The sequence below is a fragment of the Ursus americanus genome, chromosome 19, assembly GCF_024610735.1.
Source record: "Ursus americanus isolate L20-20 chromosome 19, mUrsAme1.1.p, whole genome shotgun sequence".
NCBI lineage: Eukaryota > Metazoa > Chordata > Mammalia > Carnivora > Ursidae > Ursus > Ursus americanus.
Window position 1 is genome coordinate 17,817,850 of NC_142145.1, and position 18,758 is coordinate 17,836,607.

At 38.5% G+C, this 18,758-nt stretch overlaps 1 protein-coding gene across 2 annotated transcripts in view; it reads right to left on the reverse strand.

Moving 5' to 3' along the window:
* WDR7 (WD repeat domain 7) overlaps positions 1-18,758 on the reverse strand; it is a 346,017-nt gene that overhangs the window by 72,554 nt on the left and 254,705 nt on the right. For both annotated transcript variants that reach the window (XM_045790167.2, XM_045790166.2), the window contains 2 exons: positions 16,410-16,559; positions 15,716-15,798 (listed from right to left, as the gene is read on the reverse strand). In XM_045790167.2, the coding sequence (XP_045646123.1) occupies positions 15,716-15,798; positions 16,410-16,559 (233 nt within the window). The remainder of the gene's footprint in view (positions 1-15,715; positions 15,799-16,409; positions 16,560-18,758) is intronic.

The following is an 18,758-nucleotide window of genomic DNA, read 5'->3' on the forward strand; positions in this document are numbered from 1 at the left end:
GTTGCTAATACAAATAATACGGATTTTGGTTTGAAACTCTCCGTATCATTTCAAACAGTGAAATGGAATACTCCTGGAAGCTTTACAGTTTTGTTTTGTTTTATGAAGAACCTTAATATTGAAAGCCATCTGTCGTAGAGTTTTTAGGAGTAGGGAAATGGACTAAAATGGTTTTAGAGTATCTTCTACTCACCTGAGTACATGAGTAACGTCTGTAATTATTTATTGTAGAAAGTAGACTATAAAATGGTAACCAATTTAAGAATTTTCCTGGAAGTTAGGATAGAAGCTGTTTTACATCCTATTATTGCTATCACCATATGGGATAAAAACAAACCACAGGTTTGGAGGAGTTTTTTAAAAAATGAGCTCATGCACTGTTCTACAGTAGACGGTGTTCATTTCCTTACTGGATTTTAAGTGCCCGTTTAGGGTGAACAGAGCTGAATCAGCTTTTCACTTGAAAAGCAGAATCAATCAGTCTGTCTACATAATAACAAAGTTTAAGAAAAGGTAAACTGGCTCTGAAAATACAGACTTTCAACCCTTCTGTCTAGATTTTTTTTTTTCCAATCCGTTCAAAAGTTTACTTTTTTTACCTTGAGTTTTTGGTATCTATGTTATAGCTTTAATGTTTTCCCAGTGATTGCTTTATTATTTATTTGAATTTTCTAATATATATCCAATTTAAAAGAAATGCACACTCATTGTAAAAAAAGAAACAGAATATAGAAAAATAAAAGAAAGGAAAGTTACCCTTTACTACCAATACCCTCCAGCACCCCAGGTAATCATGAAGAATATTTTGGAGTATGTCCTTCCCAGATTTTTTTTTCCTCTTCATATGCATACACATACCAGCATGAATATCAATCCTTACATATAGCTTTCTTCTCCAAAAATGCTTTTATTTTACATGCTCTTCTGAAACTCTGCTAATTTCTCTTTAAGCTTCTCTTCTCCTGCCATTTTCCCGTATCAGTAGAAATGGATTGACCTCAATCTTTTTAATGGCTGTATGGTATGTCACAGTTCTAGTATCTTTTAATGGAAACAACTGTTGGTAAGCAATAATTTCATTTAGAGGACATGAGTGAATAAAAATGTTTCAACATAAAGTAGATTTTCGATATAAAATCATACTAAGAGGTTCCCAACAAAGGTCAGTGGAGAGATATCAGCTAAATCCAGCAAAACCATGAAAACATTTTAAATTTCAATGTCAATACTACTAGAATGCAGGTGGATTTATCCATTTACAGTAAACTAGAGAAATTTATACCCCGAGCCCTTTAAAGTTAGTTTCCTCCTTGCCACTACTCCTATCTTTTTAGTTCCTACTAAGAAGCCCAAGTATTTGAGCCATTGAATATATTGTTCAGGCCTATGCAAAGACTGAGAACTTCTTCATTCTTGGCAATGAAATATGAAATGTAAAAGAATACAAACTATAATTTTTGCAAATTGATCACTGACTCATTAGTCAGAGATTCACAGTCACATTTAACATAATATTTCATTTAATGACAGCCAATTCTACATATGGAAGTAGCTCGGAGTTTGGAGTTGGAAGGATTTGTGTGCCTGATAAACATCTACTCATCTTTTTAAATTCAGCGAAAACATCACCCATTGTCCTTTTATCCTGCTGTACACTATTACCTGGTCCTCCTCTGTGTCCTTCCCATCATACCACCTGGGACCCTTCCCTGTGTCCTGGAGACCCTTTCATCAGAGCATTGCGACATTTCTCCAATTTACCATTCTGTCTCTGCCCAGCCAACTTTAAGGCTTTTGAAACACAACAGTGCGATGCCTGACTGACCAGATGTGGCCGCGCAGCCCACACTGGCCAAGCACTGCACCACACCCAGAGCAGACACACATATTAAACGTCCACTGAACACGGGAATAAATTCTAAAATACTTTCAGAAAATTTTAATCAAGAAAAGCCACACGACTGCTTAAAAATTATTTTATGCTGTTAAATCACCTGAACTCCATTTATTGACTCTTATTTCTTCAGTGACTTCTTTTTTCTCTAATTTTGGAATTGGGCACTGTGATTTATCATTTATATGGCAAAACCCAGTCAATTAAAATATTTTCTTTTCATATCAATTTTCGATTCTAGAAATAAACACTATCTAGCCTTATTTAAAATAATCGGATGGTATAAACCATCATAGAGTGACTAATTAAAATTTCTCATCACTGAGTAATTGAGAATGATATGCTGCCATCAAAAATAAATACTGAATGCTCACCACTACACATTACTTAAGTTCATATTGATTTCTTGACTTTTTATAATGAATAGATATATATTTTTAAAATGGACTTTTTTTTTAAAAAAAAGATTATATTTACTTATTTTGAGAGAGAGAGAGAAAGTGTGTGTAAGTGAGGGAGGAAGGGCAGACGGAGAAGGAGAAGCAGTCTCCCCACTGAGAGAGAGTCCGACTCACCCCCCCAACACAGGGATCAATCCCAGGGCCCTAAGATCATGACTGGAGCCAAAATTAAGAGTCTGACGCTTAACCGACTGAGCCACCCAGGCACCCCAAAAATGGACTTTACTTTTTAGAGCAGTTTCAGGTTCACAGCAAAACTAAGCAAAAAGTACAGGTTTTCCCAAATACTCCTGGCCCCCAACATGCACAGACTCCTCTATTATCAACACCTACCTCCCAAGAGTGGTATATTTGTTACCATTGATGAACTTACACTGATAAATTATTATCACCCAGAGTCTGTAGATTACATTAGGATTCACTCTTGGTGTTGTACATTCTATGGGTCTGGACGAACGTATAACGACACATTCACCATTATAATGTCACACAGTAGTTTCTCTGCCCTAGAAATCCTCTGTGCACCACCCATTCATCCTCTCTTCCCCACTAACTCCCCTTGCTAACCACTGATCTTTTTACTGACTCCACAGCTTTGCCTGTCATATAGTTGGAATCAAATAGTATGTAGACTTTTCAGATTACTTTCTTTCACTTGGTAATAAGCATTTCAGGTTCCTTCATGTCTTTCATGGCTTGATAGCTCATTTCTTTTTAGTACTGAATAACATTTCATTGTCTGGATATACCACAAATAATATGCTTTTCAAAGTACAATGGTGATACTATGTTAAAACTATGCTCTGATTTCTACCTAATTGATTTTTTCCACAAAACTTCAACAGGTTAACAAAAAATAGCATAATAAAATAGGTACTCCTTGTGTTTTCTTTTTAAAAGCTTTAACTTACTTTTCATATTAATTGAGTCTTTTGTTCATTAAATAATCTAGTATAGGTTCACATTTGATAGTTAATTACTTCAAAGAATTTTAGGGAAAGCATTAAAGAAGCTGCAGCATTCCTGTATTAGGAGCAAAAGTTATAACATGTCTCAGAACTTATTAGGAGATAGAATGGTAATCATATATTAATAAATTAGTAATGAGGAAAGATTTTAACATTTTCGAGCTCTATCTTGCAGCAGGTTATTAGACACTAGAAAGCCCCTCATTTTACAGAGGCGGAAACAGAAGCCTACAGACATGGCCAAGGCTGCCCACTTGGGTGTGGCAAAGGCAGGAGCCCCCTAGTCACAATTAGAGCAGTTCTTAAAGCATGCTCTGTGTCAGCCCTGCTTTCGTAGGAACACTAAGATGATCTCGTTTTCTCACGAGCGTGTGGCTGACGTCCAGATTCCACACGATGTGAGCTATCACAGGCAGAAGCAGACACGAGAATCTGGAGGACTTCTATTGCAGATACGGTAGATTGGAAAAAACATAAAACAAGCCCATTCTTCTAATTTGCTTTGCTTTGGAAAATATAATTTTTCATTAAGATATTGTTTATGTGAACATTTCATGGGTTACTTTTAAATTTCTTAATTTTAATTTCTAATATGGCAAATATTAATAGTTATAACCCACATAAAAATTCTTTGGGGTCCTCGGGGTGCTTGGGTGGCACAGTTGGTAAAGCATCTGACTCTTGGTTTCGGCTCAGGTCATGATCTCAGGGTTGTGGGATCAAGCCCCATGTTGGGCTCTGTGCTCAGCACAGAGTCTCCTCTAGATTCTCTCTCCCTCTCCCTCTACCCCCCTGCTTATGCTCTCTCTCTCAAATAAATAAATCTTTAAAAATTCTTTGGGGCCCTCAATAATTTTTAAGTATAAAGGGGTCCTGAGACCAAGAGGGTTGAGAATTGTTGACTTAGAGTCTCCTCTCTTTGAAAAAGTAGACTCACTCTTTCATCTTCTTTCTCTCTCTATATGCTGTGTGTGTGTGTGTGTGTACAGAATATATATCTTAAGATTTCTTTATATCTTAAGATACCTTTGAGAATCTGGTTTCAATGAAATAAAAGCAAGCTAAATACTTACTAAGCACTTAAGCTGCCAAGAAGAGACTACAGGATGACTCTGGAATCAACAGGATGAGATGCGATTTAGGATTGGGAAGAGGTAGCTGAGAAAGAGAGAAGGGGAGGCTCGGGGGACAGAGGTGAGAGAGGGTGAAGGAGAGGCCTGGGTATGCCTGCCCTGTCCCTTTGTCCTCTGAAGCCTTGCTGCAGGCAAAGGGTCTTTGAGTGCATTCCTTCAACAGCTAGGGGTGCTGGGAACATAACAGAAAAGCATCCAGACAGGGTCCCTGTTCTTACACACCTAACGAGGAAGTGCAAATATGAACAAGGTGACTTCAGAGGACACAAGCTCTATGAAGATAAAATGGCAATGTGACAGTGGTGGTGGGGAGGCTGTGCGAGACAGGGAGGTCAGGGGAGTGGATGTGAATGAGGAGAACAGACAGGCCACGTCAAGATATGGAGGAGGAGTGTTCCTGGCAGAGAGAATAGTGGGAACCAAAGTCCTAAGGAGAAAGTGTGGCTCTATTCAAGGAGTGGAAGAAAGCCTGAGGTGCCCTCAGCACAGTGAGTTTGAGATTGGGATCTGAAGAATACAAGTCTAACTCACTTAAAATATACCATCTGTAATGTGAGTCCTAAACGATGGGCAGTTTGGCTGCCAGCTATTATATATCACAGTGCCTGTGTAACATACAAAGTCCAGGGTTAAGGAGGCCCCCTTCCGAGAGCAGCAGCACCGCACTGTGGGAAGAGCCAGGAATCCCTAGAAAAGCTAAGGGTCCTTTAAAGTAAGTAGAATCGATTTCAGGATTTGTATTGAGCCTCAGAAAAACGCATTCCTGGTCTTCCTGAAGTCTCGCCTCCCTCCTCCCTGGGCACTGGATCCCAGGAAAGGTTATGATACAACCTATCTATCAATCTTGGGGATTTAAGGGGTGCAGAAAGTAGAAGAGTTTTAATTAAGAAGAAATAAGTTTCACATTTCAGTGCAACAAAAGGCTCCGCTACATCAGTGGTTCTCAAAGGGTGGTCTGCAGATGCCTTGGGGGTCAGGCTCCTGTTAGGAAGTTTGTGAGATCAAAACTACTTTTGTGAGATACTGAGATATCACTCGATCTGTTCATTGGGTTGACTCTGCACTGACAGCGTAAGAGCAAGGCCAGGTAAAGCTGCCGGTGCATTAGGCTGAATCAAGGCCGAGGCACCGTGCTCGACCAGCCATCATTACGTCTTCACGGCCACGTGCCGGTAGTAAACAGAACTAAATCCCAAGGCATTTTCACTGAAGAATATCCCTGATGAGGCAGTAAAAATTATTAACTTTACTTACATTTTGACCCTTAACTACATGTCATTTTAACATTCAGTGTGACAACATGGGAAGGGCACATAAAACCTTTCTCTTGTATGCTGCAATCTGATGGTTGTATCAGGGAAAACCACTTATGGGATCGAGGTGCAAGCGAAACCAGCTGTTTTTTTTAGTTTGTTTCTTTGTTTTCCCACATGATACATTTGTACTTGCAAGTATAACCCCCGAGACAAACTGTGGTTATCTGGACTTGGGTATTTGGCAGACATTTTCTTGAAAATCAACTACTTTATTCCTGTCCAGGAAAACAACTGACAGAACTTATTGCCAATGATAAAATTCAAGCTTTCAGGTACAAATTAGAATTCTGGTTTCCCACGACTACCTGACTTCTTCATGAGATTAACAGTAATATTAGTGATTTTTTGACATTGTGTGTTGCAATGTGACAATATATGGACAACCTACATAACTCAGGGAACCAATATTTTCCAAAGACAAATGCAGAATGTTACAAAGCCACACATGGGAGAAAGACCCACTCAAAGTGCAAGATGTACCAAATGGATTAAATACAACAGTATGAAAAGTTCATTATGATTACAGAGTCCACACTGTGGCTAACCTTTAAAAATGACCACATGACCACAGGTTGAGTTTCGATGAACTACTAAAGAAGATGCAAAATTATCTTAAAAGGCTATTGAAACATTCCTCCTGTTTTCAACTCTGTATCTATGTGAGGCCAGATTTTTCACCACATACTCAATTAAAACAACATATGGCAACAGATTAAAGACAGACATGGATATGAAAATCCACCTGTCTCTTATTAAGCCAGACATTAGAGAAATCTGAAAAAATGTTAAGCGATGCTACTTTCTCAGTATTTTTTTTTTGTTTTGGCAAAGCAGTTATTTTTCATAAAAATATGTTTTTATATCACAAGGTGAACTGCATTTGGTATTTCAAATAACTCCTTTGGGTGTTTAATTTTTAAGGAGTTCTGAGACCAAAAAGTTTGAGAATCACTCAAGACCAACAAACACTGGACAATCAAAAAATTGTAAGCGGGTTGGGGGGGAGAGGGAAGAGAGAGAGAGATGAGCAGAAGAGTGGGAGCAAAGATCAGATCAGAGTAGCTCAAGAGGACACGAGAGATGACAAGACGGACAGAGTGCAGACTCCTTTTCCTGGAGGAGGAGAGGTGAGAGGCCAGGAAGCGGACAGATGAGATGTGGAGGGAAGGGACGGTGGCTCAATGCGAGACAACAGAGCCTGCCTCCAGGCTGAGGACAAGGCGCCAGAGAGAAGAGAGGATAATGTGATAGCTGGTTCTCTGGAGACCACAGTCCAAGGAGAGGGGAAAGAGGGTGGAATGAAGAATGCAGCAGGGAAAGACTGGGGCCTGGAACAACAGGAGCCATCTCATCCTCTGAGGAGATGACACAGCTGCGTGTCACCTGATGCGTCCACACCCGTGGACTCTCCCCCGCAGAACACAGAGCAGGTGTGAAAGCTGTTCAGCAGAGCTGGGCTTCACTGTCATCTGACTGTCAGCACAAAAATGTTAAGTTTGTCCATTCGTAAAATGAAGGACAGGAATACGTAACGCGTAACATAAGGTCCGTTTCAGATGCAGCATTCTACAAGCTGCCATTCTATAAAAACGCAGCAAGGCCACTGCTTAAGTGGCATAACTGGTGCCATTTATTACGAAAAAAATAAGGACTCAACTCATTATTCAACCGCAGTTCTTGAGGGTCTACACCAAGTGTTCACACATTCTTAACTAAAAATTGAGACAGAGCCCACCGAAGGGTTTCTTTTGAATCTGGGAATGTATTTGACAAGTCTTTAGAAGGCACAAAAATTAAATCACTCTTAGTTATATGTCAAATCAATTGCCTCAACTTAAGGGACTAAAAATGCATGAAATAAGGCTCTATCTGGGAATTCTGGGGCATGTGGCTTTTGGCCAGGGAAGCCCTCTCCTACTTGCTAAGGGGCGCCATAAGGAAGTGGATACAAAAGCCCCTTCAAGCTACTTACAATGTGCACAACTGAGGAGTTGTAAATGACTAAAAATGGCATTTAGAGGCACACATATCTAATTGTTGCTATGAAAAAAGTCCTGAAACCTTTTATATCTCCAAATACAATCGTACCCTTCCATCAACTTACAATTTCATTTTTAAATCGCTAATCCTTTATTTGCTAAGCATTATGTCCACAAGAACATAATAAAAGAGCCTCAAATTTTAAAATTACATTATAATTTCATTATATTTCCAGAGGTATTTTATCTTCCTTTCTAATTGAGCTTTGATAGGCAGTAGCTTACAAGAGCCTAAATTTTTTATTCTGAGACTAGCAAAAGAATATTTTTACAAAATGAATAAGAAACCTGTATTCATTTTAGAACAAGTGTATGTCACACATACGTGTTCCATACTGCTTTTCTCTTAGTTCAGTACATCTGTGTATTTTTACACTTTGATTTTTTATGCTGCTGCATCAAATATAGTCATGTAAAATGAGTCAGTGTTTATACGGTGACCAAAAGAGGAAAATTAATCAAACCGAGTCAGGCATGGCATGCTCAGTGTTGACTGGTCTGTTATACAAGGATAGCCAAGTTCAGCAACACAGCAGTTGGTAACTACATTTTACTTTTTTTTTTTTTTTTTTTTTAAGATTTTATTCATTTGTCAAAGACAGCACACAAGCAGGGGGAGTGGCAGGTGAGGGAGAAGCAGGCTCCCCGCAGAGTTGGGAGCCTGATGACCCGAGCCGGAGACAGATGCTTAACTGACTGAGCCACCCAGGCGTCCCGGTAATTACATTTGAACAAGGAATTCTGAGAAAACTCCAGTGATCTTTTATCTTCCACTCCTTGAAAAAGTTATTTCTACTTTCTTAGTGTCTAGGGTACCTTTAACTAAGGATGCTGTATTATTTATATCCAGGCAATTAAATGTACGCTACTCAGAGCTCTCTGTACTTCTGCCTCCAACAACAATTATCTAGAATGTTGTGTGATGCCTCTTTGAAGATAATCTAGGAGCCTGACAAAGGCAAAGGAAAGGCCAACAAGTCTGGCGAGAATCTGGAGGAATTCATTTCTTTAACAAGTTACCTGATTGTACCTCTGACTTGGTTTATTCATAAACATAAAAGTAATTCAAGGTTTCAAAAATCTTACTGCTAATATATCTGTGTTCTAAAAGGAATGCACCTTATTTCCTATATAATAATATAGTCTTATTCATTATAGTGAGGAAAAATCTGGCAGAACTATTTTGTGTATCAGGTTTTTGAAGGATATATGTGCTACAGTCTCTCGAAGGCACTGAAATTTAAGTAATTTTCTTCTATTATTAATGGACCCTTCTATATTATTAATAATATCCCTGGAACTAAAACGTATATTAGGAAGTATTTAAATCTATGACTATAAAGTTTATACAGCAGTTAAAATCATGTGATTTTTGTATCTTTCAGTAAATACATTATAGATAAATATCTACAGATACATAAACTACTCCAGGAAGACATAATTCAGTTAATGCAAGGACTTTTACAAAAATTTTTAAGAAAATAATCATAGTTGGTATTCTGTGTACAATTATTTTTGTTTCCATGGCTTTTGAAATGAGATTTAAAATATGTGTCCATTTCACATACATGAATATATATATATATATATATATATATTCACATACTACATAAAGGACTTAGGGAAGCTTATAGAACACAATATGGTGAAAATGTGGAAAAGGAAGAGCGGTCTGAGGTGTGATGATGAGGGAAGGAGAATAGGTGACGTAAGACATGACTCACTGAGAGTCAGGCAGAAATTTGGCTTTGAGGGGCGTCTGGGTGGCTCAGTAGTTAAGCATCTGCCTTCAGCTCAGGGCGTGATCCCAGAGTCCTGGGATCAAGTCCCACATCAGGCTCCTCCGCTATGAGCCTGCTTCTTCCTCTCCCACTCCCCCTGCTTGTGGTCCCTCTCTCGCTGGCTGTCTCTCTCTCTGTCAAATACATAAATAAAATCTTAAAAAAAAAAAAAAAAAAAAGAAATTTGGCTTTGAGCTGCCTAAGGGCCAAAGCAGGATTTTTAACTTAACCCCCTGGTTATGTGGAAGAAAAAAAGAAAACCAAAACACATACTAGTTCCTTAGGAAAAAACAAACAAAAAAATGCTTGTTACCCGAGTTTAAAAGAAATGTCTTGAGTCTTCACAGAAGGGACACTAAGCAAAGTGCTGCATGACATCAGCATGAGCCCTAAACGACGCGCACTGGCGGTCTTCCCCTGACACTCTCCAGAAGATTCCTCCACGCAAACTTCAGGCACAGTCCTGAACAGGAACTTGGGGACAGAACTGGAAAGGAGACCAGACAACATGGTCCAACAAGGCAGCTCTCTGATGGTGTGTAATTTACTCTATAGACAGAAACTCAAACATGGAAAAGAATAAATGGACCATGTGTTTTTGTTTTTGATGGACTACGTGGTTTTTATTTTTATTTATTTTTAAAGGTTTTGGACTTATTTATTTTTAAAGATTTTTATTTATTCATAAGACAGAGAGAGAGACTGGGGGGGACATGAGAATGGGGAGGGGCAGAGGGACAGGGAGAAGCAGACTCCCTGCTGTGTTTGGAGCCCGAGGTGGGGCTGGATCCCAGGACCCTGAGATCATGACCTGAGCTGAAGGATGGGCTATGTGTTCTTTAAACTAGCTCCTAAGCGTTCTGTTCTTTCCAACTGAGTTTTAAATAAAAGCCAATCAATGCCCAGTTTGAAGGTAACATCTTTGGCAGACATTCCGTGATACAGTCTAAGGGCAACTCTTTAAAAACTAATAGTGCATCACTGGAACGGAGAAAGCGAAGGAATGCCTTCAGGAGTTTCCTTGGCGTTCCTCTGAGTTTATTCAACATAGAAACAAATAAGCATTCAAGGATCCAAAGTTTTATATAACAGAACATGGTCATTAAGAACAATGACTCAGGTTTTTTGTTTCTCGGTTTTGGATTATTACAGTACTCATTTTCAAACTCTAGCGTAGTTAAAAATCCTCAGGGGGGGCTGCAAAGGGCAGCTTCCCAGGCTTCGTAACAGTCTGAGGCAGTGTCTCTCCGGTGGAGCCTAGAAATCAGGTAATTCTCTTGAAGATGGTCTAGGAGATGCCCTTGGAGATCATTACTCCGAGTCCACAGAGCCTCACTGGGAGTGAGCCCTCGATACCAGTTTTTAAACTCCACCTTCTCATCTGCGTCCTTAGTTCTCTCACCTAATAAGCACTGGCTGTACTCTGTTTAATATTCAGTTGTGTGAGCACCCTTCTTACCTGGTCTCGAGAGTCACAAAACCTCTCAAACTACAGGGTCTGTAAACTACACACATATTTTATGTCTTTTATATGAGGACCCTCCCTTGCATGTTTATCTCAGGCTTAAACAGGAGTTTTTTTTTTTTAAAGATTTATTTATTTATTTATTCGACAGAGAGAGAGACAGCCAGCGAGAGAGGGAACACAAGCAGGGGGAGTGGGAGAGGAAGAAGCAGGCTCATAGCGGAGGAGCCTGATGTGGGGCTCGATCCCAGAACTCCGGGATCACGCCCTGAGCCGAAGGCAGACGCCCAACCGCTGTGCCACCCAGGTGCCCCAGGAATGTTTGTTTTGAACAACTGTTCTACCAAACGAACGCTGTGACTTAGGTACTGATGGTCTACACCTCTTTGCACACTAGCTGCTAAGTTTAGATTCGAACTTATGGCTTACCTCTGGCAAATTATGCATTTATGCATTGCTGTAACCTCATGTTTTAATATCAGCAAGTGAGCTTTGGTCAGTGATAAAAAAGAATGCCTACCAAATTTTACTGGCATGTGTCCTAATGCATTTCTACTTTCAGGCAGAAGATATTAGGAGAAGTTATCAGGCAGAAGATATTAGGAGAAGAGAAGCTATTATATAAACCAAATTAGATAAGTCAAACTTTTTGTATTATTCCTTCTTCCTTTCAATGAATTTACAATTTGTAGCTTAAACTTTAAATATGTTTTGAATAAAGATGTCAGAGGACAAAGAAATTCAGTTAACAGTATAATTGAGTAGATGAATTCACCACTCATTAAATTACATATGGAGTCATATAATCATGAAATAAACCTGAATAGATAAATGAATAAATAAGAAAAACTGAATCAAATTGACTCTTCGTATACAAGAACACACAGAGGTTAGCCTAAGTTAAAACTCAAGACTTTCATAACAACAGTAAAATGGAAATTTTATTGTAATATGCAATCTGAGAAATAGCTGTCAAATTTCCAACAATAAAAAAAAGCTTAGAGTAGCTACCAATTTAATGTTAAAATGTTAATGTTAATTAAAGTTTTAGAATACTGAACTGAAAATTCAAAACATAGATGCATATCAGAATTATAAGCCCACTGGTCAAGGTCAAAAAACTAAACAAAACAAAAAACCAAGAGAACCAATATCAGGATTATTCAGCATTTGATGATGCTAACTTCGTCTTGGTGCTCACAGAAAATTGTGAATTTTATGTATAACCCAAGTCAGAGTACTTTCGATTTTTAAATATTTGATGACTTCAGGATACCAGATTAGCTCTTAATTGGGTTAATACAACTTTAGATGTGAAGAGCACCTTTATAATATTGACTAAAAATTTTTTAATATTTTGAGAAGTAAACCAATTTTTTTACATATATGAAAATAATAATGCCATTCTGTAGTCAGTATGCATATAAAATACTTTCAAATCTTTATTAACTAATTTCTTACAAACATTTTGGTTTTTCACATTATTATTAAGATAGAGAGACCCATAGGAAACTAACATTCTCTGAATATCTAAATCATGAGCATTCTGCTGGGTGCTTCATTTAGTATTTCATTGAAATGAATACTTCATTTAAAAAGAATATTTCATTTAAAACATTTCATTAAAAAATACTTAATGAAGTTTTTTAATACCTTTTCATGATCTGATCTACTGACCATAACAACTGAATACAGGTATACAGCAACATTACAGAGCTTAGCCTAAGCTAAAACCCACAGCGTCTTTAAAATAAGGGAAAGGAAAAAATAAAAAAATAATAATAATAAAATAGCATAAAGGAAAGAAAAGAAGAAAAATTAACAAAAAAAGATGACAAAATTATATAAAGACTATAAAAACAAATGCCACATGACTAGACCACGGATATTCACATCATTGACTCTGACTGGCGTTTCATATTTAGTGAAAAACATTCGTAAGTAGGGGGCTCGCAGGTGCTGCAATGCATCCAGAACAATGGCGCGGACACGCAGAGATTCAACAAAAGAATTTTAAATTCTGTTGCTACGTTGATATCTTTGCTGCTGTGCATTTATCACCCTAGTACAAACCAGCTAGTAGGTAGCGTGGCATCGACCAGGAAAACTTCTGAGGCCCCATCTAAGCTTAAGGTTCTCTGAAGTCCTCCATAACTTACTGCCTGTTCCAACTAGCATTTAGCATCGCAAACAACCTTATGTTGCTAATCACCTTGCAATGTTTCTGGGCTGACTCTCATGTAAACGGGCCCATGTGGTTTCTGTACTCACAGCCATATAATATCTAACCGAATTTCATAGTTAACAACTGTTTGTTATAAATCTGAAGTTTCATAAGATTAGGTCTTATCAACTATGTTCTCATGCTTTTGCTGAAACTGCTGATTTTCCATTGCTTACAGAATAATGGCCAAATTCCTCTGTATGGAATTCAAAGCCCCATCCCCTGCCACTGTGTTAGATGTCCTCCCTCAACCTACATTCTGGCCACTACCACAGAGAATTTGCCAAACTCACCATATACTTTTGTGTCTCCAGACATTTACCAATCTGGTTCTTTCTGCAATTCCAGATGGCACACCCTGGTTCATTCTGCAAAGCTCACTCCATTGACTTTTCTGTGAACCTTTCCCAGAACCCACCACCACTCCTACCACCACCAACCCAAACCCTTGTGGGGGACGGATCCTTCTCTCCGCTCGGCAGTCACTTTTTATCAAAACCTGTTTCTCCGTTAATAAAAGGAGATTATGATTATTCTACTTTCTCCTTTGTGAAACTTTCTAAGCCTCCTCTACCTGGAGTTAAGCACTGCCATTTATTGCCCAATCTTGTCTCTGGTATGGAATTCTACTCCGGCACGTAACACAGCACCCTGGAATCATCTATCTTAATAATCACCTACCCTATTAGACCCTGGGTGCTCCCTGAGGGTATCATCTTATTCATCATTGTATCCGCAGGGCCTAGCTAGTACTTGACACACAGTAGGTGGTTAACAGATGTTATTAAATTAATAAAATATAATTGCTTTCTGCCAAATCAGAATAACCTGGTACTGAGCACGCCTCTTAGCATCCCAGCAGAATCCTTACTCTCCGGCAAAGAAACACCAGCAAGCGAAAGTGGACACCAGCAAACTAGGGTGACCTGAGAAACCGAGGGTGCTGCTTGTGGGGGAGGCAGGCTTCCAACAATGGCAAAGACGGGCCCTTGAAACACTGGACAATTTCCGCACGTTAACTCCAGGAGGCTTATTTTACAGCACGAAGACTGCTGCTGTAAGGAATCCTGTGCTAACACTTGCTAACACTCAGCTCTACAATAACCATCACCTCTAGAAAGAGGCATCACAGTGTCCATTTCTGCACACAGGCGTTTCCTTAGAGAACAACTGACTGGGACTAGAGCAGCCACATGTACTCTCAACAGTTAACTGCATGAAAAGATTTTATACATACGACTTCTAACAAAAAGAACACAAACCAGAATTCGTGGGGCATTATGTTAAGAAATGCCTGCATTCTAACACATCTAATCTGTAGCACAAGAAAACACCCATCTGTACACATGTATATTCCAGCACAATCTTTTCCTTTTGGGTGTTCTAGTTTTAACTTCTGGGTGGCATGACTCAGCAAAAGCAAAATGAAGGCGCTACAATATAAAGTCTATTATAAATATGGAAAAAGATACTGGAAGACTCGTGGGGTAGAATTAATTTAGCAAGCACTTGCTCAAATGCCAGGAGACACAGAAGACACAACGATGTGTCATATAACATCACCTCTCCCAGAAAACTTAGCGTCTAAAATAAAGCTTTTCACCACTGTACGCACGTAGAACCGGGCAAACAGAACTAAGGAGATTGCTGAACGTGTCTTAAAAGGAAAAATGTTATGTAACTACGACTAACTGGTGGTTCTGTTTTCTACAAAAACAACGATTTTCAACAGATTTAAGCACTATTTCTACTGACCACTTGAAGGTAAAAAAATTTTTTAACAAAATGTACCCCAAGCTATAAACATTTTAAGAACCAAAAACTATTTTAAAGGGAAAATAAATACTACTACATTTAAAAAGCCTTCATTTCCTAACAATGAAATGCTATATACCTCTAAGATTATTGGTTATGTTCAACATACGCAACATTATTTATGTCAGTTCTAACTGCTCTTGGCCAGTTTTCTCGTAGGGAGAACACTTACACTTAGTAGGACAATCTGAAAAATGTTACCTTTATATTAAAAATAAAATTTACCAGTGAACATGTGGTAGAAAGGTTTCCCTGGCTGAAAAGTACACCTTCTCTCCTAAGTCAGAAAGAAGTTTCCTAAACTCTTCCTTTTGTAATGTAAACACTAATTTGAGTGATGAATGTAACACACACATACTCAATAGATGCTATCTCTTACTCGTTTTTTTTAAGTTTTGAGAAAATCTCATCAGGACCCAATTTCAAATACTGGTTCTATGATATCTGTGTTTCTGACTGACTATCAGCTGCCTAAGTTGTTTTCAGAAAGTAAGCAGATATTAATTCAGAACTGGTTTTTTAACTGGGCAAGACTACTAACTCACCCTGTTAAAATTTTTTTCAGAATTATTTGTTAGTAAAAATTATTTATTTTGCATGCTATGGAAGGCTTCTTTACCTGCAGATGGCTGGGAAACATTCTTGAAGACCTTTCTTCTTAACTAATGATCCTTCAAGGCAGTACATAATGATGTCCATAACCTTTTTAGAAAAGATGCAAATCCAAAATTAAGTTTAGATACTTAATTTTCCAAAATTCAAATTATTAACTTAGGCCTCAGTTACATGAAAATTCTAGATAGTTTGATTGCAATATTTACCTTAAAACTACAGTATATTTACTAAAGCTACAGTATAGTTACTTTATACTACAGGGTATTCTTTCCCTTACCTGTGAAAAACATAAGAAAGGGCAGTAAAATAAAGGAACAAGACTTGTTGACCTCAAAGGTAATTCATATTTATGTACAGTATAGGTAGCTTTTATTCAAGCATGCTACATGCTTTGTTTTACTTATAATGAAAGACATTAAAGAGAACATACCCTTTAGGGTATGTTAGCAAGTGTTAGCAAGCGTCCCTATGAATGGTAAGTGTACACAGCAACCACTTTGATCTTTAATGGAATTTAAATAAGGTCCCTAGAAATGATACAAAAGTCAATTCATTTAATTATCTCTCTTTCCTGTAGATAATCCTTTTAATTCTCTTTTTCTTTTATTTCTTCAGAAATAAAAATGCTGATTTATATTGCTACACAGACATATTGAATTTAGGCTGTTGCTGTAACATTTAAAGCAGGATATTCTTACCTCCACAAGAAGGTCCACAACATCTGTGGGCATCTTTTCAATAAGAATCTCGATGACTCTCAGAATTTCCCCTTTAGCTCGTGCAAGAGTTGTCGTGTGCATGTTCTGTTGCGACTGGGTATTTGCTGCAAGAGCTGTATGTCTGTGAACCTGTGAAGACATTTCCATGCTGTACATACGGCTGGTACTCGATTAAGTTTTGCATTTCTAGCCACTGGTTTATTTTTCACCTTGTTAGTACAACAGGGGAAAAAAAAGAGTATCAACAAAAACAAATCTCTTGGGGTGGGTCAAGAAACACTTTTTTTTTTTTAAAGATTTTATTTATTTATTTGACAGAGAGGGACAGCCAGCGAGAGAGGGAACATAAGCAGGGGGAGTGGGAGAGGAAGAAGCAGGCTCCCAGCGGAGGAGCCTGATGTGGGGCTCGATCCCATAACGCCGGGATCACACCCTGAGCCGAAGGCAGACGCCCAACGACTGAGCCACCCAGGTGCCCCAAGAAACACTTTTGATTGCAATAGAAAGTATTTAGTATAATAAAAACTCAGTAAGTATTGTCTAATAAAATTCTGTAAGTTCCTGGGTATTATACGAGACTTTATTTATTTCTTTAAAGATTTTATTTGGCAGAGAGAGACAAAGCCAGCGAGAGAGGGAACACAAGCAGGGGGAGTGGGAAAGGAAGAAGCAGGCTCCTAGCGGAGCAGGGAGCCGGACGTGGGGCTCGATCCCAGGACCCTGGGATCACGCCCTGGGTCTAAGGCAGACGCTTAATGACTGAGCCACCCAGGCGCCCCTCTATGAGACTTTAATACAACACTACCATGACATTTTTCAAAAGACAGATGGAAGATCTGTGAATTTGTCTATTTGGTGCTAAGGTGGACAGTGGTTAGGAGATACCCAGCAAGTAAGAGGCAGGAAACTTGCTCTCAAGTAATAATAATAAATGATGCTTCTAGAAGACTTCCTGTGTCCCAGGCACCGTTCTTGGTGCCATATAATGAAGCTGGGAAATGCGAATGAACATGCCTCCAAAAATAATAAGCATTGTAAAGAATATAAGTTCACTGTGATTTTTCTTCCCTGTACAGACTGTAAGTCTTATTCATTCAGAGGAGAAAGAACACTAATAGGAGCTGGGCCAGCCATGGAGGAGTGGGCATGACAGGGGAGGGGATGGTGGTGACAGCGAGAAATACTTCAGGATCTTATTCTAAAACTTCTAAGTGAAGTGGAAAACTTATATTTATAAGGTAATAAGTGTGACCTATTACATTGAAATATTAGAACACTAAGAATGTGAGAATCAACTGGTAATTAGTAAAACATTAACATTAAAATATTTTAAAAATACCTTCCTAACCAAACGCAGGAGTAGAATAAATCCAAAGCATGGCTATTCTAACAGTTTGTTTAAAAACACTCACATGTAAACGGTGAAAATTAAGTTCAAACACACAACACAAATACTTGCTTACTCTTCAAAGAGGCAGTTTTATGGCTGGCATTTAAAGGACCTGTATATGTGGTCAAACTGATGTAAGGTTTATTCAATATATTCAATATCACTATTGATGCATATTCAACTGGTAAAAAAAACTGATAAAAAACTCCATGGCTAGGGGCGCCTGGGTAGCGCAGTCGTTAAAGCGTCTGCCTTCGGCTCAGGGCGTGATCCCGGCGTACCGGGATGGAGTCCCACATCGGGCTCCTCTGCTATGAGCTCCCGGAGTCCCACATCGGGCTCCTCTGCTATGAGCCTGCTTCTTCCTCTCCCACTCCCCCTGCTGTGTTCCTTCTCTCGCTGGCTGTCTCTCTGTCACATAAATAAATAAAATCTTTAAAAAAAAAAAAACAAAAAAAAAAAACAAAAAAAACTCCATGGCTAATAAATCTGTTCACTTATATATATATATAACGTGTGTGTGTGTGTGTGTGTGTGTATTTCTGTTATGTAATAAATCTGTTCGTTTATATTTATATTCTTCATATAAATACATAATATCTATAAATTATAGCTATGTAACATACATATGCGTATTTTAAATACAGTGTAACCTCACTGTAACACTATGCACACCCCCTTACTCTACAAATTTATTTTAGGTATGAATTCAGAGTCCCACCACCTCATATAAACCCATACATTCTGCTATTAGAACCTTCCTTCCTCCCTTCTAACTACCTTCACGTCACAAATACTTGCTGCGTGCCTATTAAGGATGGCTCTGGGGCAGACACAGGCCCAGTAGGTTTCAGGTTATCAGGGCAGACTCAGAGGTATTTATTTAGTATTTTAAAAATTCATCATAGCTACAGGAAAAACAACTCAGACAGAGCTCA